At 39.7% G+C, this 24,943-nt stretch overlaps 1 protein-coding gene across 4 annotated transcripts; it reads right to left on the bottom strand.

Annotated features, from left to right (window-relative positions):
• Window positions 1-1,495: 1,495 nt before the first annotated feature.
• On the bottom strand, window positions 1,496-17,614 carry LOC131362749 (nuclear body protein SP140-like protein). 4 transcript variants are annotated; one of them, XM_058404987.1, is made up of 8 exons: window positions 17,535-17,614; window positions 17,171-17,338; window positions 16,531-16,705; window positions 16,215-16,406; window positions 9,091-9,282; window positions 7,180-7,260; window positions 2,265-2,398; window positions 1,496-2,096 (listed from the first exon to the last, which is right to left on the bottom strand). In XM_058404987.1, exons 2-8 carry the CDS (start codon window positions 17,312-17,314, stop codon window positions 2,049-2,051), a joined length of 966 nt encoding a protein of 321 aa, XP_058260970.1. In that variant the 5' UTR covers window positions 17,315-17,338; window positions 17,535-17,614; the 3' UTR covers window positions 1,496-2,048. The 4 variants fall into 4 exon arrangements, with proteins under 4 accessions (XP_058260970.1, XP_058260968.1, XP_058260969.1 ...); XM_058404985.1 differs by having other exon boundaries at window positions 17,171-17,352; window positions 17,535-17,600; XM_058404986.1 differs by having other exon boundaries at window positions 1,496-1,926; window positions 2,049-2,096; window positions 17,171-17,571.
• Window positions 17,615-24,943: the final 7,329 nt, after the last annotated feature.

The raw sequence follows: 24,943 nt of genomic DNA, 5'->3' as shown, positions 1-24,943 counted from the left end.
CAATCCCACATGTAAATCCAAACTGCTCTGTTTGTACACGGCCACCATCTATTGCATAACCACACATCTCTACATTTTACCTCGTAAAGCTGTGTCAGGTGGAATAAAAAAACTGCTGATAACCTTTACTACCTGGATAATTACCACAGTTTATGATGTCATCTCTATAATGTGTAATGTAGTGCACCAGTTGCAACTGCAGTTCTGCACATAAATGTTTTTTTTCACCTCACTAGGTCTGTACCTTTAAACTCTTGTTTAAAGGTATCTATCTATCTATCTATCTATCTATCTATCTATCTATCTATCTATCTATCTATCTATCTATCTATCTATCTATCTATCTATCTATCTATCTATCTCTGTCATCTATCTATCTATCTATCTATCTATCTATCTATCTATCTATCTATCTATCTATCTATCTATCTATCTATCTATCTATCTCTGTCATCTATCTATCTATCTATCTATCTATCTATCTATCTATCTATCTATCTATCTATCTATCTATCTATCTAAACGCACAACAACAAAAAAAATTTCCTTTTGTATATTTAATGTAATCTTTGGCTTCCTGAAAGTACACAAAGTGTTTCTTGTTAAACTCTGGACTTCACACTGACACTTTATCACCAATTTGAAAATTGACACTTTAATATTGTCATTTTGACTGAGTGATGAAACAGTGTTGGACACTGCACCTGCTGATGTTAGCCTCAAATAAATGATTTAATATGGATATTAATCCTGAAATACAGTACACTGGTAGCAAGCAATATCCTGAACTCAGGACTAGCTCGGTAACCATGGTGATGCACGCATCAGGTTTCATATGATTTATGACTCTCATATTTGACCCTAAAATAAAAGAAACATATATTTTGAACATAATAATAATTAGCCTTTATTTGTCACATATACATTACGGCACAGTGAAATTCTTTTCTTCACATAGCCCATCCTTGGAGGTTGGGGTCAGAGCGCAGGGTCAGCCATGATACAGCGCCCCTGCAGCAGAGAGGGTTAAGGGCCTTGCTCAAGGGCCCAACAGTGGCAACTTAGTGGTGCTGGGGCTTGAACCCCCCATCTTCCAGTCAGTGACCCAGAGCCTTAACCACTTGAGCCACCACCATCCCAAAAAAGTGGTCATTTGGCTCTCCTATAAAGTTATGCAAGTTAGAGTGTTGGGACAAAAGGTAAAATACATTGGAAACTATTAGTTACTATAGCAAGCTTGACTTAGACACTGAAACCCTTTATTACTGATTGAATTTACACTACTGTTTCTGTCCCTCGACCCAACCTGCTAAATTATCAATAAAAGGTTGTACAAAAACACCATCATACATCCAATCATTGTGAGTTTGCTCAGACTGACCACTTCCACCTACTGTTACAATACACACAAAACACAAGGACAAGACTGCCACTCCAATCTGATATATCAGGGACAAAGTAGTGCCAAAAGAACCACACAGAGTCAGGGTTCGAGTAGCAGTGCGTTTTCAGTTTATTGAGACAGACACAGGTGGACTGACAGAATGTCTGTGCTAGATAAATTGTTTATTCAGTCGAAACAACGAATTTCTTGGTCTTAAACAAAGCATTTTGTGGTCACAATCACGGAAAATATTCAAAATATATCAAACAGGCAAAACATGGAAGAAGAAAATCACAAAAAGAAAAGGTCAAAAACAACAACAAAATGTCCCGGCATTATTTTCCCCCTGTATTCTAAACTTTAAAAAGTTCTTACAGAGACAATTTCTATGCTGTAGAAAAAACAAGAAATTTCTTCATAATAATAATTAATTAATTAAAATTAATTAATATAATAATTTTAAAAAAGAAAATGTAAATAAGGGCCTGTGTATACTAAAATGGGCTGTAAGTTTCCACCACAGGGCTAGAAACAGACTGTCTCTGCAATAAGAAAATATACATATATTTTTACTCAATTTTTATTCATATTCTTACTGAATAAAAGCATAACAAAATGTTTAATGCATGATACATTTGGAAAAAAAAGTAAACAGACACAGCACCTAACGACTGGAGCATTTGAACTTGCGTGGACACTTCAAACGACCCGCCTTACAAAAAAAAAGGGAAAAAAGAGAATTAAGAGAAAATAGGACAAAAAGAAAGAACACTCATTTTTAATAAATATGTTATTATAGGTCGGTCAGTGTGTTTCCCTTTTAGTGTACTGTTTCATCATAATTGGTGTGTTCATAGTGACTGTTAAAAAGTAGTTTTACCTTTATTAGTTCCTGCAGTGGGACGCCTTGGTAGCGGATGCTGAGTTTCCAGTTCTTGTAACTTTCCTTTCCTGAAATTCTCTCAAACTCAACTGGGGTGAACCACTGGCGCCGGGACAAAATGCACTCTTCTCCTATAGGAACAACACTTTATTTAAATTAAAGTTTATAAATTAATTTTTGGAGCAAATTCCTTGTGACCAGTGTATTTTTGTATGAGGATGAAAGTATAAAATAACAAAGTATAGTCTGTTTGTCTGATTCGACTGAACTGTAGGTTAAGGACTTGCTCGAGGACCTTGGATTTGAAGACACAACCGTCTGAGGTGTAACTCGAAGCCTTAAGCTCCGTTCACACGTACAGCCATTTTATCTCTGCAAGCCTCCAATCACTAGCTGGTTGCCATAACAACAACATTTATCAGTGGGTGGAGTAACTAGCATTCCTCTTGACAACACATCAGATTTCTTCCAGCTGAAACAAAACTTCTGGGGGGAGATTTACTAGGTGTGAAGTCTGGACAGAGGAAAGAAGACAAAGAGACTGTGGTGGAATGAGGAAGTACAGGAAAGTATAAGGAGAAAGAGGCTGGTGAAAAAGAGTGTGCTGACAAGCAAGGAGAGTGTGTTGAGAAGGTGGATGGAGTATTTTGAGGGGCTGATGAATGAAGAGAATGAGAGAGAGAGAGAGAGAGAGAGAGAGAGAGAGAAGGCTGGATGATGTGGAAATAGTGGAAGTTACTATTCCATCAGGAAGTTAAAGGGATTAGTAAGGATGAAGTGAGGACGGCTATTAGGAGGATGAAGAGTGGAAAGACAGTTGGCCCAGGTGACATATCAGTGGAGGCATGGAGATGTTTAGGAGAGATGGCAGTGGAATTTTTTACCAAGTTGTTTAACAAAATCTTGGAAAGTGAGAGGATGCCAGATGAGTGGAGAAGAAGTGTACTGGTACCAATTTTTAAAGAATAAGGGAGATGTGCAGACCTGCAGTAACTACAGAGGGATAAAGTTGATTGGTCACATCATGAAGATATGGGAAAGAATAGTGGAGGCTAGGCTAAAAGGAGAGGTAATGATCAGTGTGCAGCAATATGGCGCTGACAAAAAGACAGGAGGCAGAGCTAGAGGTGGAAGAGTTGAAGATGCTGTGATTTGCGTTGGTAGTGATGAGGATGAGGAGGATTAGAAATGAGTGTATTAGAGGGACAGCACAGGTGGGGCGGTTTGGAGACAAAGTAAGAGAGGTGAGATTGAGATGGTTTGGGCATGTGCAGAGGAGGGATACGGATTATATTGGAAGAAAAATGCTGAGGATGGAACCATCAAGAAAGAGGAGAAGAGGAAGGCCAAGGATGAGGTTTATGGATGTGTTGAGGGAAGACATGCAGGGGATTGGTGAGACAGAGGGAGATGCAGAGGACAGATTGAGATGGAGAAATATGATCCGCTGTGGCGACCCCTAAAGGGAGCAGCCGAGAGAAGATAGAAGAAGAAGAAGAAGAAAAAGAAGAAGAGGAAGAAGAAGAAGAAGTTATGTTATGGCCTTATTCCATAATGGATTAAAGTCATTATTTTCCTCAAAATTCTACAAACAATACCCCATAATGACAATGTGAAAGAAGATTGTTTGAAATCTTTTAAAAAATTTATTAAAAATAAAAACATGTACATAAGTATTCACAGCCTTTGCCATGATGCTGAAAAATTGAGCTCAGCTGCATCTTGTTTTTCACTGATCATCCTTGAGATGTTTCTACAACTTGATTGGAGTCCACCTGTGGTAAATTCAGTTGACTGGACATGATTTGGAAAGGCTCACACATGTCTGTATAAGGTCCCACAGTTAACAGTGCATGTCAGAGCACAAACCAAGCCATGAAGTCCAAGGAATTGTCTGTAGACATCCAAGACCGGATTGTATCAAGGCACGGATCTGGGGAAGGGTACAGAAAAATTTCTTCAGCATTGATGGTCCCAATGAGTACACAGTGGCCTTCTGTAAATAGAAGAAGTTTTGAACCACTAGGACTCTTCAGAGTGGACCACCCGGCCAAACTGAGTTATCAGGGGAGAAGGGCCTTAGTCAGGGAGGTGACCAAGAACCTGATGGTAACAGACTTGAACCTGATTGAACATCTCAGGAGAGATCTGAAAATAGCTGTGCACCAGTGATCCCCATTCAACCTGATGGAGCTTGAAAGGTCCTGCAAAGAAGAATGGGAGAAACTGCCCAAAAATAGGTGTGCCAAGCTTGTAGCATCATTCTCAGAGAGACTTGAGGCTGTAATAGGTGCCAAAGGTGCTTCAACAAAGTATTGAGCAAAGGCTGTAAATACTTATGTACATGTTTTTTTTATTTTATTTTTACTAAATTTGCAAAGATTTCAAATAAACTTCTTTCACGTTGTCATTATGGGGTATTTTATAATATATATATATATATATATCTTATAATATATAGAATTATAAGAAAAATAATGAATTTAATCCATTTTGGAATGAGGCTGTAATATAACAACATGTGGAAAAAGTGAAGCGCTGTGAATCCCTTACTAGGTGCACTGTATATACACTACTCACAAAAAGTTAAGGATATTTGGTTTTGGGTGAGATTTCTGGAAAATGTAAAAAGTTCACACTACAGTGATATTATATCATGAAAGTAGGGCATTTAAGTAGAAGCATGCAATGGTGATTTCCTCATCTCAAACAATTTATTGAAACAAAAGCCAACAACAGTGGTGGATATACCACAACAAAAAATGTCAATGTCTCTATAATTTGTCATGTGCCCTTGACCATCAATTACAGCTTGACAACGACGTCTCATGCTGTTCATGAGTCAATTTATTGTCTGCTAATGCTTGGCATTCCACTCTTCTTGAAGGGCGGCCCTCAGGTCATTGAGGTTCTGGGGTGCAGGGTTACGAGCCTCTACACAGCGACTCAGCTGATCCCGTAGGTTTTCTATAGGACTCAGGTCTGGAGAAAGTGCAGGCCACTCCATTTGAGGTACCCCAGCCTCCAGCAGCCGTTCCCTAATGATGCGACCTCGATGAGCTGGAGCATTGTCGTCCATGAAGATGAAATTAGGCCTGTGTTGTTCATGCAGGGGCACAATGACTGGATTAATGATGTTATTCAGGTAGTATTGGCTTGTCACTGTACCATTCACAAGATGTAGGGCAGTTCTGTATTGAGTGGACACACCTGCCCAGACTGTAACACCACAACAGTGGCTGATGCATAGCGCTCTCCTTGACGTCTCCAACATCGTCGGTGGTCATCATTTCTGCTCAATGTGAATCGACTTTCATCAGAGAACAGCACTGAGGCCCACTGGTCCCTCGTCCAGTGTAACGATGACGCCTGTGCCTGGTGGTGTGGTCAGGTACCCTTGCAGGTCTTCTAGCACGCATACCATGCTGATGTAAACGGTTTTGAATGGTCTGATGTGACACTTGGGTGCCTCTCACCTCCCTTAAATGTGCCTGGAGTTGAGTGGCATTCATCATTCGGTTCCGCAAGGCACTGTTCACAATGAAGCGTTCATCAACGTGGGATGTGGCCAAAGGATGTCCACTTCTATGCCTTTCTGTGACTCTTCCAGTCTCTCTGTATATCTGTCGCAACCTGCTGATGACACTCTGTGACACTGTAAGGTCAGTGGCCACTTCCCTCTGAGAACATCCTGTTTGAAGCCTCACAATGGCGAGGTACTGTTGATCAGTTGTTAGGTGTGGTCTTGGTCTCATGATGTCAAAATGTGAACAGCATGATGAAGAGGACTGTTTAAATACCAATTCTAATGGAACCAGAAGATTTATTGGTCGATTCATGGATCAAACACCAGTTGTGAATTTTGCCGTTAAGCACCTTGTTAGAGAACAGCAAGTTATGCAAAAAGTACTGAAACACTGAACAGTTGGACATGTGCATTCAAAAGTGTAGAGAAGGTCAAATTAAGTTCACCTGGAAAGGTTATAGTGCATTTTAGGTGCATCCTGAAATTTCACCTGAAAGCCGAATATCCTTAACTTTTTGTGAGTAGTGTGTATGCCAGTACTGCCCAACTGACATGGTAGTCCTTGAGCAAGACCCTTAACAGTCCAAATGAGTAAATGTAATTTTTTCTTTTCCCTTCAGGGGTCACCACAGTGAATCATCTCTCTCCACCTATCCCTATCTTCTGCATCCTCAACACCAGCTTCATATCCTCATTTATTACATCCACATACCTCCTCTTTGGCCTTATTTTGCCTCCTGCCTGGCCTCCATGTCCATCATTCTCCTACCGATATACTCACTCTCCCTCCTCTGAACATGTCCAAACCATCATAATCTGTCCTCCCTAACTTTGTCCCCCAAACATCCAGCATGAGCTAGTGTATTATATTCTGTGTTATTTTATTTATGTAACATATGCAATAAATGTCTTTCAGTTGTTTACTGTACATTTTTTTCTTTTTAAATGACCTTATAGTACTGTAAGTAAATTACCCATATGTCATAGGTTAATGTAATTTCCAGTATTTCTTTTTTTTTTACAGTATCATCCAGATTTACTCATCACACATTTAAGTGATGATTATTATTTCCATAACAAGCACCATAATGTCAAAAACATTGTATTTACATCTATACTCTATGTAATAGCAGTGTTTCTTATCTTGCATTTTTTGTCATTTTGTTGTTTATCGTTCAATACAGGGAAATAAAATTCTGCAGCTTCAGCTGGCTTTCAATTTTTGTACCACTGAAGAAAATTTGGATCAAATGTTACATCATGTATAATCATATAACAGAAATCTTTATTAGAGATTTATTACAAATGTATAATTGTCCTAATATGAGAGATTATAGTAACATAACTATTAGGACAATGTTTAATGATATAAACATAAAGGTGTACCTTTGGCAAGCTTGCCTCGATATAATTTGCCTTTTTTTCCTCCGCAGGTAACAGGAATCTTTTTTTTCTTGTACAGCGAGGCTAAGAGAAAGAAGCGAGGTTTACACAGAAAGAAAAAAGGTTTACACAGTTCACCAGTTTCACATCATTTCATTTTGTTTCATTGCACATTTTCTTCTTCGGCCTTATGTGTCCTGTCTTCTGTTGGGTTTTTTTTTGTACTTCTTGTCTTTGCTCTGTTTGCACCTGGTTGCACATGTTGCACTTTATGGGGCTAGGACAAACCTGTATCCTAGTTCTGTGTTGTTTCTGTGTAATCTTTGTAAATATATGTTGTATTTTTATGTAGCACCAGGGTCCTGGAGAAATGTTGTTTCCTTTCACTATGTACTGCGTCAGCTATATGTGGTTGAAATGACTTGACTTGACACTGCTGTCTTCTGGCTTAAACTCCATTTCTCAGAATGCCTCACCACAGCACCTAACCATCTCCTGCATTTACATCCAACGCCAGTGTTTCTGTGATATGTCGTATATAAGTGCCAGTCAGACTGCAAATGTTTTGTTTCCAACATTGCTTCCTGTTCATATAAACCAGTTTCTTCTATCCACCTTATTGTTAATTTTGTCTTGATTGTGCTTTTTTTTAAAAAAAAAAAAAATGTAGGCCTAAATAAACACATAACAGTGACTAACAAAACATGTGAATCTGTAAATATTACATTTATGCAACTTGATTCATACATATTAGTTAATAATAAAATACAGTGGCGGACCGTCAGGTCCAGCAAGGCCTTCTCTGCTGGCCTAAACAGCAGTGATCTGAATCACTGACTTGCATTTTAATATATTTAAAATATTTTTCCATGAATGTGTATTAAATTATTCCCAATAGTCTATTCTCTACATTTCATAGCTTTTCTCTCAGTTGTGCTGCTTCCAGCAGTGTATATTTATGATAAGAGTATTTATCCAATCATATTTCAGCTAGTGGCTGACATCATGTGTTGCCCAGCCATAAGGCCTTCAGAATTAAAAGTGCAGGTGCCTGTAGCTTTGTCACATCCCAGCACCACGCGAGCCTTCCCCAGAATACTAACTAGTCATGTGCAAGACACGCACCTGTTTCACACGAACATTTATACCCCACGCTCGCATTGTTTGACGCGAAGTATCGTCCCCACATGACATACCGAGTGTTCTGATAATCCTTGCCTCTTTAAGTGTATGATTATTGCCTGTTCACCTGTTACTGATCCTGCCTAGCCTCTGATACTGAGTTTCGTGTATGACCCTGTAATGTCATTTTATGTAATTTTATGACCCTGTAATTTAATGTAATTTTATTCATGTTCCCTACAAGATCCTGTGACACAATGCACTGTTATACAGTGTTTCTATATTCTCTGTGTCTCATTTCGGATGCTGCGTCCTCTGGAGATTGCAGTTTGCTGCATATATCATCAAGAATGTCTTTTTTGAGAAAAGTAACCGTAATAAAATGGACTATTCCTTGTGAGGTGTGAAATACTGTAGAATAATTTCTTTTTTACTTTGTTATTTACCGGTTTATTAGTATCTATTGCCCTGGCGTCATAATGATGGTATAGAGGTGGATTAAATCAGGAAGGACACCAGTGAAGGCCTAGGTGTGGAATGCACGGTTCGCCACTGATAAAATATGTAATACAATATGATCTTACAATATAAAGAAATAAAAAGCTAACCCATAAATTCCCATACTCCAAAACACACCACAAGCCTAACTCAGTGTCTGTCCCTCAGGCAGGTGAACATTTAAACATTCTTTTTCTAAACCTATCATGAGGTGACGCTCCAATTATTGTGTTGATGCTGAAATTAAAGTAATTATAAACCATCAATTAAAATATAGCATTTCCACAAACTCACAGAGAATCTGCTCCTTGGCTGGTTCCTTCTGGCTGGATCCTGATGAAGGGCCTGGTTTCTCTTTCTTTATTTCTTCATCACCTCTCTTTCTTGTACCCTCCATTTGCATTTGCTTCTTTCCTTCTTTCTCACCATCCTTATTCCTAAGTGGTTTCTCTGCATCGGGAAGCTTTACATGCTTCTTAAAGGAACCTAAAACAAGAGCCTCTACAGCCTTTAGGATTGGGTTCAGGATGAAAGAAAAAAAGGTCTCGACTACAACAGAGGTATAACAAAAGAGATTAGCACAGAAAGGTGAAGAGATGGAGTGACTGACCATCCTGGAGTTTTTTCTTTTTAAATGACCTTATAGTACTGTAAGTAAATTACCCATATACCATGCAGGTTTCCACAGTGTTGTGGAGTAACTAGTTACATATAACAGCGTTACGTAATTTAAAAACAAAATAAATGTAACAGTAACTCGTTACAGTTACTTAGAAAAAATGTGTAACTAAATTACAGTTACTTATGAAAATGTTAAAGATTACAAATAGAGTTACATCTGAATATTTTCTTTAAAAAACTAGTATATGTTGAATAATATTAATTTGTTGTTCGAGTTTTTTAAAGCGGTGCTATTCTGATGATTTTGATTGGTTCTCTGGTTTGAATTTTGCGGCGCGTCTGCCAATTGCATTAATCCACATTGCTGCTGAAAGCTTTAGGCTACTACACTGTCTGAGAGTGACCACCATGGCGAGTGATAAAAATGCATTTCAGTCCTGGAAATTTAAAAATAATTTCATCCTGAAATCTGATAAGGGGCAAATATAACAGTTCAGGGGGAAATTAGTTTGCTAGCTGTTAAAATGCTTTCAGCATCAAAGGCTTCAGTGTTGAACCTGAGGAAACATCTGCAGGTATGGAACCTAGCCTGTCTGTATTTTATAATATATTTAAAATGTATAATTTCTGTCATTATTGTGAGTGTACAGAAATAAAAACAGACCCTTTAGTTTCGAATGATATATTACTCGCTTCTGTATAATAAAAAGTGACGGAGTGGTCAGTTGATTTATTGTAGCTGCTATGTGGAAAAAAATCCACTTAAACGCGCCTGCGCGTTCATCGAGCTCATAGTGTACTCAAGACCTGTATTCAAAACATTCAGGACAAATTAGCTAGTCTGCTAGCCATGGGCGTCACTAGGCCATTTTTAGGGGGGCTTGAGCCCCCCTAACATTTCCACTCAGCCCCCCTAAAAATTCTGCAATTCTCCATAAACTCTACACGAATTCATGATCGCCTCAGTCCCCTTTAAATTTCATATGAAAACGGCGGCTCTTCGGCTCCTCCCCATCTTCCAGCACGTTCTTCAATCCGCAGACCGAGCGAGGATCAGAGGACAAGTGTGTGTGTGTGTGTGTGTGTGTGTGTGAGAGAGAGAGAGAGAGAGAGAGTGAGTGATCAGGAAGACTCTTATTTGGCTTGTTCAATACTCAAATGTAATACTCAATACTCAAATACACATCTATGCAATACAGTGGAATACTGCAATAAGTTTACCATCCTACTCTGTTAGTCAAACCTTTATTTTATTTTATTATTTATTTATTTTTACTATTATACCCTCATTGGGGGCTGAGCCCACCTTAAATGGAAATCCTAGCATCGTCCCTGCTGCTAGCTACCTTTACCAGGCACACTTCTATTTATGAACCCTTTGACAGAAAATATATAGCTCACACTTTTCCTCCTTGAAAATGTGTTGGTAATGTCAGATCTAATATAACTTAGTTATTTTAGCGCTGTAGCGTACATTATGATGACTCTGTTCAGATTATGTTTTTTATTTTTTTTCAAGGCATTGTTACTTGCCAGTGTGTCCTGTCATAGCTATTCAAAGATTTGATTCCTAAAACAGTATTAAACCATTTTTGTTCTGAACTCTGGTTTTGTGGTGGCTGTGATTAAAATTAAATCAATATAATCTTAATTCAAGTGATGAAAGATTTAAAATTCTAACAGTAAACAGAGTTGAGTATTACTGTAAGGTTAACCCTGCCTGGGATAAATGTTTGGAAATGATTTAGTTGAAATTATCCATTAGAAACTTAAAAGTAATCAAGTGTAATCAGTTACTTTACTTTTATAAAGTAATTGAAGTTACACTACTTATTACATTTTAAACAGAGTAACTTGTAATCTGTAACTGATTACATTTCCAAAGTAACCTTCCCAACACTGAATTTCCAGTATTTCTTTTTTTTTTTTTTTTACAGTATCATCCAGATTTACTCATCACACATTTAAGTGATGATTATTATTTCCATAAAGCACCATGATGTCAAAAATGTTTTATTTACATCTATACTCTATGTAATAGCAGTATTTCTTATCTTAAATTAAAAAGTATCTTATCTTATCTTAAAAGTATTTCTTTTTTCATTTTTGGTTTATCGTTCAATACAGGGAAATACAATTCGGCAGCTTCAGCTGGTTTTCAATTTTTGTACCATTGAAGAAAGATAGATTTATTACAAATGTATAATTGTCCTAATATGAGAGATTATAGTAACATAACTATTAGGACAATGTTTAATGATATACACATAAAGGTGTATCTGTCACGGGCATGCTGGCCCCAGGAGCACTTCCCCGCTCTCAGTCACCTGATTACTAATTGCGCCACCTGCACCCAATCTCCCCAGCGCCTATTTAAAGCTCTCACTCGCCAGTGTCAGCGGCGATTATTAAGACTGTTAACTATATGTGCCGTAAGTCAGTCTCTTGCCTTAGTTCTCTGAATTACGTTTTGCCTGCCTGCCTGAGATACCTTTTTACCTGCCTGAATAAGTTACATCTTTTTGCCTGAACTACGTTTTTGCCTTCTGCCTGCCTTGTTATAATAAAGTGGCATTTGATTCACTCTCTGCCTCCTCGAGTCTGTGCTAAGTCCAGCATGCCCCATGGCCATACCGATGGCATAAGCGGGTGAGGTATCAGAATATCCGAGCTTTGTGATGCAGTGTCAGTTATACTTTGATGCTCTTCCCCACCAGTTTCCTGGGGGCCGCGTGAAGATCGCCTTCCTTCTCTTGCTGTTGTCTGGAGACGTGCGACATTGGGTGGAATCGCTGTGGGCATCCAAGAGCCCGGTACTCGACTCCCTGGACGCCTTTTTAGCCCACTTCAAGGCGGTCTTCGGAACAAGCTCTTCCGCCCTCTCAGTGCATGAGGAGTTGTTCCGCCTACGGCAAGCCGTTTCCATCGTTTCCATCACTTCCATCTAGTGGCTGGAAAAAGATGGCGCTACTCACGGCCTACCGACGGGGTTTACGGCTGGCGATCCAACGGCAGATGGCGGTATACGACGACTCTGTCGGCCTAGAAATCTTTATGCTGAAAGCGCAGAGCGTTTCCCAACACCTGGCTGCGGTCGCCGTAAAGCAGAAACACAGCCCCGATACCTCACCCTGCGAGGACTCCCCAGCACAAGAGCCCATGCAAACAGATGTATACCGCTTGTCGACTGACGAATGCCAGCGCTGTTTCCAACAAGGTTTGTGCCTATACTGCAGAGAGCCGGGTCACTCGCTCCAGACCTGCCCAGTCCATCCTCCACGCCCGGCGGTGAGTACGATCCATCTCAGTTCTGTCGTTACAAATCCTCGGTATCATGATGCCACACTAATTTATGGCTCTCACCACCACACAGTTAATGTGCTCTTCGACTCGGGCGCCTCTTATCCACCTGCCAGAGGAGCCCGACGCGCGACCAGATAACCACGATCCATGGAAAACCGCTGGGTCACGGACTGGTGCAGTGGTTAACCACAGAACTGACTCTCTGCATCGGCTGCCTGCATGAAGAGACGCTCTCTCTCCTAGTGCTGGAGGAGTCCAGAGTGGATGTCGTCCTGGGACACCCCTGGCTGGCGCTGCACCAGCCCAACATCTGTTGGAGTACGGGAAGTGTTGATCGATGGAGCGACTACTGCCTGTGAGCATGCCTGCAATGCACTCGAAGAGCTCTGTGGAGCCCACATTTTCACTAAGCTCGACTTAAGTAGTGCCTATAACCTAATCCACATTCGGTGAGGTGATGAGTGGAAGACGGCGTTCATCACACCATCTGGACACTACGAGTACCGAGTCATGCCATATGGACTCTCTAATGTCCCGTCGGTATTTCAGAACCTTATGAATGAGATATTCCGTGACATGCTCCACCGGTTCATCATCGTATATATCGATGACATTCTCATCTACTCCTCCAACCGGTTGGAGCACATCCGCCACGTCCGGGCAGGTACTCGAACGTCTCCGCCGGCACCACCTTTACCTCAAGCTTGAAAAGTGTGAGTTCCACCAACCAGTTATTCAGTTTCTCGGCTATGTGATCTCCACGGAAGGTATTCAAATGGACCAATCCAAAGTGGAAGCGGTGAGATACTGGCCGCAACCGCAAACCATCAAAGACCTTCAGCGCTTCCTGGGGTTTGCGAACTTTTACTGCCGTTTCATTTCCGACTACAATAAACACACAGCTCCTCTTACATTGCTGTTGCGCAATCAGCCCAAGGCGCTGAGCTGGACGACTTCCGCGGTCGAAGCCTTCCAGAAGCTGAAAGCCGCATTCTGCTCCGCACCTACCCTGCTACATCCTGATCCCAGCCGACCTTTCGTGGTGGAGGTAGACGCTTCGGCTGTAGGAGTAGGAGCGGTGCTGTCCCAACGGGGAGGTGAGCCCCCGGCACTCCGTCCGTGCTCCTTCTTTTCAAAAAAACTATCCCTGGCGGAGCAAAACTATGACATTGGCAACTGGGAATTACTAGCCATCAAGCTGGCTCTGGAAGAGTGGGGGCATTGGTTGGAGGGAGCTATCCATCCCTTCGAGGTGATTACTGATCACAAAAAACTCCAATACCTCAGGGAGGCTAAACGCCTGAATCCAAGACAAGCTCACTGGGCGCTCTTCTTCACCCGCTTCCGGTTCACAGTCACCTACCGTCCCGGGCACAAAAACACTAAAGCCGATGCGCTATCTCGAATGCACTCACCAGATCCCCAACCAAAAGAATGTGAGCCCATACTCCCTCCAAATCTCTTCATCTGTCCTCTCCTCTGGACTATTGACAAAGACATCTGTGCTGCCACTACGGAAGAGCCTGCTCCGCCGGGAGGTCCAGAAGGACCTCCACTGTCACCACTTTGCTGCGTCTTACCCTTCTGGACTGGGTAAGACGCAGTCTTGCCCTCCATCTGGGCAGTCAGCGAACCCTCTCACTCATCCAGAACAAGTATTGGTGGCCCAACATGATGGAGGTGCTCCAGTTCGTGAAAGCATGTCCCGTCTGCGCCGTAATTTCCACACCACACCATTTGCCGAAAGGCAAGCTCATGCCGCTCCCAATTCCCCACCGACCCTGGTCCCACCTGGGAATCGACTTCGCTACCAATCTGCCAACATCGGATGGCTTCACCACCATTCTCGTCATGGTCGATTGGTTTTCCAAGGCGTGCAAGCTGATACCCCTCAAGGGCCTGCCCACAGCCATGGAAATGGCTGAAGCCCTCTTTACCCATGTCTTCAGACACTTTGGCATGCCCAAAGACATCTCCTGCATTTACATCCAACATCAGTGTTTCTGTGATATGTCCTATGTAAGTGCCAGTCAGACTGTTTCCAACATTGCTTTCTGTTAATCTAAACCAGTTTCTTCTATCCATCTTATTGTTAATTTTGTCTTGATTGTGCTTTTTAAAAAAATGTAGGCCTAAATAAACACATAACAGTGACTAACAAAACATGTGAATCTGTAAATATTAAATTTACGCAACTTGATTCATGCATATTAGTTAATAATAAAATACAGTGATGGACCGTCAGGGCCAGCAAGGCCTTCTCTGCCAGCCTAAACAGCAGTGATCTGAATCACTGACTTGCATTTTAATATATTTACCACTTCGTGGCTGAGTTGCCGTCGTTCCCAAACACTTCCAAGTTCTTATAATACAGCTGACAGTTGACTGTGGAATATTTAGGAGCGAGGAAATTTCACGACTGGATTTGTTGCACAGGTGGCATCCTATCACAGTTCCACGCTGGAATTCACTGAGCTCCTGAGAGCGACCCATTCTTTCACAAATGTTTGTAAAAACAGTCTGCATGCCTAGGTGCTTGATTTTATACACCTGTGGCCATGGAAGTGATTGGAACACCTGATTCTGATTATTTGGATGGGTCAGCAAATACTTTTGGCAATATAGTGTATATACCCCACGCTCGCATTGTTTGACATGAAGTATCGTTCCCACATGACATACCGAGCGTTCTGATAATCCTTGCCTCTTTAAGTGTATGATTATTGCCTGTTTATCTGTTACTGATCCTGCCTAGCCTCTGATACTGAGTTTCGTGTATGACCCTGCTTGCTGTTCTGCTTTCCGGGTTTCATTTTGCGCTTTCAGTTTTGTTTTCCTCACTGTAGTGTTTGCCTGGTTTTGACACGCGCTTTGTTTTTTGACCACGATTTCTGCCTGTGTGTTTCTTCAAATAAGAATGTAATGTAATGTAATGTAATTTTATTCATGTTCCCTACAAGAGCACTGTTATACAGTGTTTCTATATTCTCTGTGTCTCATTTCGGATGCTGCGTCCTCTGGAGATTGCAGTTTGCTGCATATATCATCAAGAATGTCTTTTTTGAGAAAAGTAACCGTAATAAAATGGACTATTCCTTGTGAGGTGTGAAATACTGTAGAATAATTTCTTTTTTACTTTGTTATTTACCGGTTTATTAGTATCTATTGCCCTGGCGTCATAATGATGGTATAGAGGTGGATTAAATCAGGAAGGACACCAGTGAAGGCCTAGGTGTGGAATGCACGGTTCGCCACTGATAAAATATGTAATACAATATGATCTTACAATATAAAGAAATAAAAAGCTAACCCATAAATTCCCATACTCCAAAACACACCACAAGCCTAACTCAGTGTCTGTCCCTCAGGCAGGTGAACATTTAAACATTCTTTTTCTAAACCTATCATGAGGTGACGCTCCAATTATTGTGTTGATGCTGAAATTAAAGTAATTATAAACCATCAATTAAAATATAGCATTTCCACAAACTCACAGAGAATCTGCTCCTTGGCTGCTTTCTTCTGGCTGGATCCTGATGAAGGGCCTGGTTCCTCTTTCTTTATTTCTTCATCACCTCTCTTTCTTGTACCCTCCATTTGCATTTGCTTCTTTCCTTCTTTCTCACCATCCTTATTCCTAAGTGGTTTCTCTGCATCGGGAAGCTTTACATGCTTCCTAAAGGAACCTAAAACAAGAGCCTCTACAGCCTTTAGGATTGGGTTCAGGATGAAAGAAAAAAAGGTCTCGACTACAACAGAGGTATAACAAAAGAGATTAGCACAGAAAGGTGAAAAGTTGGAGTGACTGACCATCCTGGAGGTTCCTTAGCAGTGTGCGGAAAACATGGTATTCCTGCTGGATGTGGTCCTCTGACACACACCTCCAAAATTCTTTCACGTACACTCCTCCCTTTTTCTCCACCCGGTCCAAAATCTTATACACACCGTCCTGTATTGTCTTCTTACTTTTCCTCTTTATTACCTCCTGCACAGAGAGTATTGAACAGGTCACCATTTTTCTCAGTAAATACATTTCTAAAGGTGCTATTGACATGAAATCACCAGAAATGTAAATTAAAATGTAAATATAGACAGCTTGGACCCAAATACCTGAGCTCTCAACATGTTAAAGTGCACAAGGTAAATGAACAGATTTACCTCACAGCACTGACCCAATAGGCATCTTTCATAAAGGATAAATAAACAATATACAATTTTAAATAATGTGGAGGTGTATGGGGGGTGGGGGGATGGGGGGTTAGAGGGTAAGCGCGGTCACGAGCGCTAATGCACATACATTTTGTACTGTAATTTATCTCAGAAACGCATGGTCCCACATGGTAATTCTGGACATGCTGGACACGACAAATAAATGTACACTACACTCAAGTCAATCAAATTATCTCTTTCCTAAAATGTATGTATGCATGTTGTAAAAAGATTGTCTTGCCTGGTAGAGATCCTCAGGTACCAGGTTGTGGTCTCGGAGCTGCTTGAGGAAGATGTGTGGTTCCTCCATACAAGAGATCTCCGTCTTCTTGCGGTGAAAAAAATCAACCAGCTCCTCATGAGTTATAAAGTCCAGCTGATCCATTCGGCTGCTGTTTCTCCGTCTGCTCTGTACAACAGTAACTAAATGTACAGTAATGTGTAATGAAGTGCCCCAGTTCAGCAAAACACACAACAACAACAACAATTTCCCAGCTGATTAATTCCTTTTGTATATTTAATGTAAATAATGTAATTAAATTTGGCTTCCTGAAGTAAATAAAGCATTTAAAGGCGCTTGCTGCCTTCACAGATCCCATACATACCTGATAGACCTGTAGACTAAACACGTCACCGAAAGCTTTTCATGTGAGACAGGAAGTCATGTGAAGCTTTTCATGTGAAGACAAAACGAAACCTAAACATAAAACGAAAGGAATTGTTCTAAAAAGGAAGATCAGGGGCTAATTAAGAGCCCCTGAGGTAGGAGGGCTAAGCAAGAATAACATGTTTTGAAAGAGCATTTTTATGTAATATTGTTTAATAATAAACACAAATAAACAGTATGCAACTTTAAAAAATTTCATTCACTCTTTTTTCTGACTCCTCCCATCATTTCAGAGTCTTGCTACTAAAAAAGGAGTTCATTAAATTCATGACATTTTCTCTCTCACAGGTATACCATGTAATATTGTCTCTTTTACAGCTTGTGTGTGAAGCAGTGTCGTGTAGATCCTTTATTATTATTATTATTTTACAATAATCTATATTATACACCTCTTATTTCATTCCTCATTTATACTGACACTACTGTATGTATTATTTATTTATTTATTTATTTATTTATTTATTTATTTATTTATTTATTTATTTATTTATTTATTTATTTATTTATTTATTTTTTACAGTCTCTCTTCTCTTCTCTTATTGTTCTCTCCTCTCTCATTCTCTCATCTCTCCTGCTGCTTGTATCTTGTCTACTTCATGCTCTTGGTGACTTTTCTATCCTATTTCTTTGAGGGTGGAATCATCAGAGAGTATCTCCGAGACTGGACTTGAGTAAAACGGTCAGTTACCATACCAGTATTTCTAGTGCTGAGAATTCCTTTATCAATAGACAGAACAGCTGAATGATGGAGTCTGTTCTGGTCCATTGTTCACCTAAGTCATGTCTGGATTTTAACTTAAATACTGCATTAGTGGAATAATAGAAAGTCATGATGTTCAGAGTGTAATGTCTTAGTGCTTTAACAGATTAGATTTTATTTAGATCTATCTTTAGGATGATTTCATTTAAGGCTTTTGTAGGTCTTGTGTATGGAATAATATTCTAAAGGGTCCTATATGTCAGGGGTTTTCAGAATCAGAGACAGTGGGCCTCCTCCAAACATACATTTGTTAGCCGACTTTTATCAACTGTGTTAACATTAAATATTAGAAGTTCGACTTTTATCTGAATAAGTTGTTGTGTTTTCTGAAAGTTTTTATTTATTGCTCTCCCACTCAAGGGCTGTAGGGTATTTTAGTCACGTGGTGTGAAAGTGGCGCTGCGCAGACCGGCAGGTGTATGACATTAAAGTATCACAAGAGCGGTTCTAGAGTATAATATGTAAATATAATATATATAAAATAATAATATTATATAAATATATATATGTTCAATTTGTTATATATGTATAATAGTTAAAATTGTTCCTTCTAAATGTCAGACTGTACATGCATGTTCCTAAATTGGACTAAATGGTTGAGGAAATGCTGAAAGAAAGAGATGTTTATGTAATGTCACTGAAAGTTTTACCTGAGAGAGAAAAGAGACTAATCTGTGTATGGCAGCCACATCTGGGTTTTGTGCAGGAAGACAACAACATGAAAGCACAAAAACAAACTGCATGGAACTGTCCCTAGAATAAAATGTCATATTCTAATCGGTTTAACAATTTTTTGGTTCATAGTCATCATAGAGGCAGATTCACAGATGAAAACAGTTTGCGTCTTTTCCACAGCTCTATTCAGCCATGACTGGACCCCCTCACATGTCTCTATCCAAGTCTCTAACCATCACACTTAGTCAGTAGTACAAACCATTGTCATTATTAAAAGTGGGTTGTGCTCAACAAAAGGTTAAGAAACAATGGTTTAATGCCCTGAATACTTTTTTATTTAAAAAAATAACCTATAATAAAAACACTTTTATTAGAGCTTTCAAATGAACACAGTTCCCCTTGAAACCTTAATATGGTCAAACAACTGAATGTACAAGTAAAATTAAAACACCACATTTGCAAGATTTTTGGTTTTATTAATTAATGTTTTGATTGGTTTCTAAAGTAGTTTTATTTATTTATCTATTTATTATTTATTAGTGCTTAGTGTGTGTGACTATCCCAGGAACATCTACAGAGTCAGTGGATTTTTTGTTTAATGGCAGCAAATAAATCAGTTCACTTTATTGGAACATTAAGGACAAAATGTATTATTTTAATTGAATTAAGCACAATATAACCAAGAACACAAGCAAAGAAAAATATGAACAGGTTTCAGGTTGTCTTTAAAAGTCCTTACTCAGAGAGTGTATTGTATGATTATTATTATAGAGTAAAAGTCATTACACACAAAAATTATAAAGGCAGTAACTGGAAGTAAAATATAATAATTTTGAGATACAGCAATAAGAGATAAAATATTAAGATGTTAAATATAAGATATTAAAATAAAATGTGTTAAACTATAGATTATAATCATATATTCTGTTTAAATCTAAATGCATGAATTAGTTCTAACACATTGGGGATTCTAGGACCTGTACCCTAAAACAATAATAAACTAGGAGGATTATAGAAGATGAGTTCATTTAAATAGTTTGATGCTATCAGTGTTACAGCTTTAGAAATTAACAAGTAATTTGCCTTTGGATGATAAATTTTCCGTTGAGATTCAGGTTTGTGAAAGAGAAAAATGCTACTGGATTTTAAAGATGGTGTCAAACTCCTTCTCAAAGATCTTTCTCATCTCATCAGCATTATCCTGATCAGACACACCAACAACTTTCATGATTGAACTGCATAAAGCTATACAGAAATATCTGTGATTTCCTACTAGCAAATGATTGTGATAAATGTTTGAGAAGTGATGATGATGATGATGATGATGAATAAATGACCAAAACCTTTTTTTTTTTATATATACATGTACTTGCTTCAATAAACTAACAGTGCATTAATGTAAGGAAAGATAAATGTAGTTAAAAATAGTTATTGTACTGCAACAATTCAAAAATCAACAATTTTTTATTTTTTTTGGAAACATTCCATACAGTTATATGAATATATTCATCTACAATGAATAAAAAAAGTCACTAAAAGTTTCTTATCGTTTTTTTTTTTTTATTTGATTTATACACAATGCAATTTCACAGTGAGGCTGGAAAAAGTTCTGGCCTGATTTATCTTGTTAATGATGCCATTTTAACAGGAGCGTGTAGACTCTTCATGACTTTTGTATATTAATCTGTATTTGTGCCTCACCTTGTAAAAGGTTTGGTAGCTGTCGAAGATGAGTTTAATGTCCTGCGCAAACTCTCTCACTGCTGTATCTCTCATCGTGCACAACCACACGCTTAAACAAAGGTGAGGTGAAGTAGTGTCATGTCCATCAGGCCAATGTGTATTGTGAAGAAAAATCAGAGGTGACATGGATAAAATGCTGAGGCCAAACCTCAGGCCAATAATTAGCTTTATTTCTATAAAACTAAAGCCTGGGGACCTCTGGAAATCTGGGAAGCATTTTCTTGTGTAGAAATAAGTCATATGTTTGAATATATTATGATTGTTATTATTATTATAATATTTTGAAAAGAAGTTCTTACGGGTGTCGAGGGATTGCGACGAAACAAACGCTGTGTATCCACTTTATATAAAAACAGCAGCAAATACTCACAGCGAGGAAAAAACACAAATAATTTAAACCATAGCATTGTGTGCTTTATGTACATGCATATGTACAGTGTGTGTGTGTGTGTGTGTGTGTGTACCATGATGTTGCTGGTAAAAGGACTGCTCAAAGCACCTTCCTTGGTCATGTGAATCCACTGTCTCTCACTTTAACATACAGAGAGTACATAAGTGCTCCTGAACTGGACTGTAATCTGGTATACCTCTATCCTCTGTATACAGCGTGCAAAAGAAGCAATGAACACGTCACCATTTTTCTCAGTAATCATATTTCTAATGGTACTATTGACATGAAATTTTTTACCAGATGTTGTAACAACCCATGCAATCCACACATCCACATAAATCCAACCTTAGATGTCCATAAATTAAGTTGTGTGTAATAGATAGAGATATATTTACTGAGGAAAATGGTGACGTGTTCAATACTTTTTTACCCGCTCTAAGCCTCTAGTTTAGTGGCAGTCTGAGAGCACCACAACCGGTGCACACTGTTTACCAGGGGGGGCCACTGTCTGTCCCTGTACACTATCGGTATTACAGCTCCTCATTGTACACATACTGTACGGGATGTGGGAAGACTGTGAGTTCAGTGTGTGGTGTACAGTGAGAAGATGTTGCAAAGTTATATTTCAACTATTTCAATATAAGCAAAGCATAGGACAATTCAAGTAGTGCTATAGAAGAATTATAATCAATTAATTTTAATCATTTAAAAGCACACAAGGACAGGTTTTTTTGGAAAAGGGACAAATTCAGGGTTAGTCTTTGTAACAGTGCATGTGGAACCAGATCACCAGAGGGAGCCAACGCCTGAGTATTGACATTCTGGAACTTACTTCCGGTCTTACTCGGGTATTTCAGCAGCTCACTGCCTAGTGTTCACTGTGAAGTATCATTCTTTATAGATTGCGTACCGAGCCTTGCATATTGTATCTTTGTCTGCTATGTGTATGATCCTTGCCTGTTCCTAATTTCTATGAGTTTTGTTCTGCGGTTTTGGTTTCAGTTTCCACAGAGTTTGATTTCCTGGTCAGGTTTTGCCTGACCATATCGTTACTGATTCTTGCCTGCCGATTCTTTTAAAATAAAGATCTGCATATGGATTCTGCTACGCCTGCCTCCAGTGCACCCTTACAGTCATGGTTGGTAAGATGCTTTTCCAAGATGACGGATGGATTCTGCTGTCCGGATTAAGGGTGAAACTTCATTCCACCACTTAGGAAGAGTACATTTGAATGTTCTGCAAATGGACCTCATGCTCCACTGAGTAGGCACTACCAGGTTTCAGCCTTTAGAAGACAGTGATCTCTTGGATGACAGAACCACACACAGCACCAAGACCACAACCTGGTACCAAAGAAACCCTACCAGGCAAGAGAGGAAGACTTATATTTTTAAACCTTCTTGCATTTGAAGAGCCTTTATTTCTTACATCTGAAATTAGGGATTTGAAAGGTAGAGACTATATGCAATGTTAGATAATGTAAATAAGAATATTATGTGTAACAGCCTACAAACCCTCACCTGAATATTGAACCGCTTCAAAGTCAAGGCCATTTTCTGTGGATTTAAACAGCATTCATGTGGGTGTTTGGCACGAAGTATTGTCAGTTCTCCTACATACCAAGCTGTATCTCTGATTCATTGTGTTTGTTTTCCTTCGTGTATGACCCTGCTTTGTTTCTCATTTTTCTGATTCTCTGGTCAGTGATTCGGATTTGTCTGTCTTGTTTAATTGCCTGCCCGTTTCCGTTTTTCTGTGCCTGTTTATCGACCATGTTGTTTGGATTACATTTTGGATTATTCTGCTTGGTGTTTATTATCAAATTCAAATTTTATTTGTCACATACATAACGATACACAGTATGATATACAGTGAAACGCTTACATGACTGTTGTGACCTTGAAAAAGAAAAAGGAGATAAGGAGGCAAAATGTTAATTGGAAACATAAAATATAAGATATAAAATATAAAATATGAAATTTATTTTATAATAAAATAAAATAAAAAAAGTATAAACATGTAAAAATATACAAAAATGCAACAAGTATTGCTGTATAAACAAACTGTATAAAGTATGCAGAATAGTCCTGTGCAATGTGCAAATGTTCAAGTGTTTGGTTGATGTGTTCCAACACATGTGTGAAGGAAACATAGCAAGTCCAATCATTTGAGTCCTATGTGAAGTTCTGGTTGAGAGACCGTATAGCCTGCGGAAGAAGCTTCTCCTCAGTGTCTCTGTGTTGGCCTTCAGGGAGTGGAAGCATTTTCCCGACCGCAACAGAGAGAACGGTCCATTTTTGGGATGGCTGAGCTCCTTCACATTCTTCCTGGTCTTGGTCCAGCACTGCATGTTGTAGATTGAGTGCAGGTCACGGAGCTCCCTGATCGCAGCACCCTTTGAAGAGCTCGTCTGTCCTGCATGGTGTTGTTCCTGAACCAGGTTGCGATGTTTCCCATCAGGATGCTCTCTATGGTGCAGGAGTAAAAGTTCCTAAGCACCTTAGAGGTCCACTATCAACTCCTTTGTCTTTCTGACGTTAAGGAGGAGGTTGTTCCTCTGTCAGTTCTCCAGATCTCCTCCAGGTAGGCTTGTAGGCTGTTGTCAGAGATTAGTCCGACCACAACGGTGTCATCAACAAACTTCATGGTGGTGGTCATCTTAAATTCTTCTTATAAATTCTCAACCCTCAGCATCTGGGGCATCATTGGCCCGTGATGAATACAGCAGAGGTCCAGCAGCTCCAGGCTCTCCTCATACATCAGGGAGAGATGATCGCCGCATATCAGGAGCAGCTAGCAACCTTACAAAATGACAATGCCCGCCTTCAGCAGAACCAACAGGGGACTCCCCTTCCACCTCCCCCACCTTCTTCATCTTCTCCTTCCTGTAGTGAAACTGTGCTCATAGTGCTCCCCGAGTAATTCAACGGTTCGGAAGATCACTGCCATGGATTTTTATGCCAATGCGATATTTGCTTCTCACACCAATCAGAGGCTTACCAGGAGGAGAGCCGCAGGTCCACATTTCTTTTGTCACTGCTTACAGGGAAGGCATTAGAGTGGGCATCAGCAGTGTGGGAATGTTCCAGCAGGTTTACAGTTCCTTCGCATATTTCTCAGAGCTGATTCAGGAGGTTTATCCCATGGGAGAAAGCTCCTCCAACTGCACCAGGACTCTGATGATTCTGATTCTGATGATTCTGCCACTGACTATACCGTCAAGTTCCGGACTTTAAGTGGATGGAGCGACACCTTGCTCTGTGCTGTGTTTTACATCCAGCGCTAAAAGCTGAACACGCCTGCAGGGATGTGGAAATATTGTTGTCCCAATATATCACTGTGGCCATCAGACTGGACAATATGATCCATCAACAACAGGCTAGAGGCTCATCGTGGACTCATACGATACATGAAGGAGCATACCTCTGCCAGGGAAGGCACCACAGAACCCATGCAGCTGGACAGAACCAGGGTGTCCTGAGAAGTAGAGTAGAACCAATGCTGCCTCCAGCTGTGTTTTTATTGTGACCAGTCTGGACACTGTTGTGCAACATGCCTAGAGTGTGGGTGTGCAGGTGTGTGTGTGTGTGTGTGTGTGTGTGTGGGAGAGAGAGAGAGTAAGATAGATAGATAGATAGATAGATAGATAGATAGATAGATAGATAGATAGATAGATAGATAGATAGATAGATAGATAGATAGATAGATAGATAGATAGATAGATAGATAGATAGATAGATAGATAGATAGATACATCGGGAATGAATAGATAAACAGA

The sequence above is a fragment of the Hemibagrus wyckioides genome, linkage group LG12 (assembly GCF_019097595.1).
Source record: "Hemibagrus wyckioides isolate EC202008001 linkage group LG12, SWU_Hwy_1.0, whole genome shotgun sequence".
In the NCBI taxonomy this organism is placed as follows: Eukaryota; Metazoa; Chordata; class Actinopteri; order Siluriformes; family Bagridae; genus Hemibagrus; species Hemibagrus wyckioides.
Note: the sequence above shows the minus strand (reverse complement) of the source record. Positions and strands in the feature narration are given on the sequence as shown.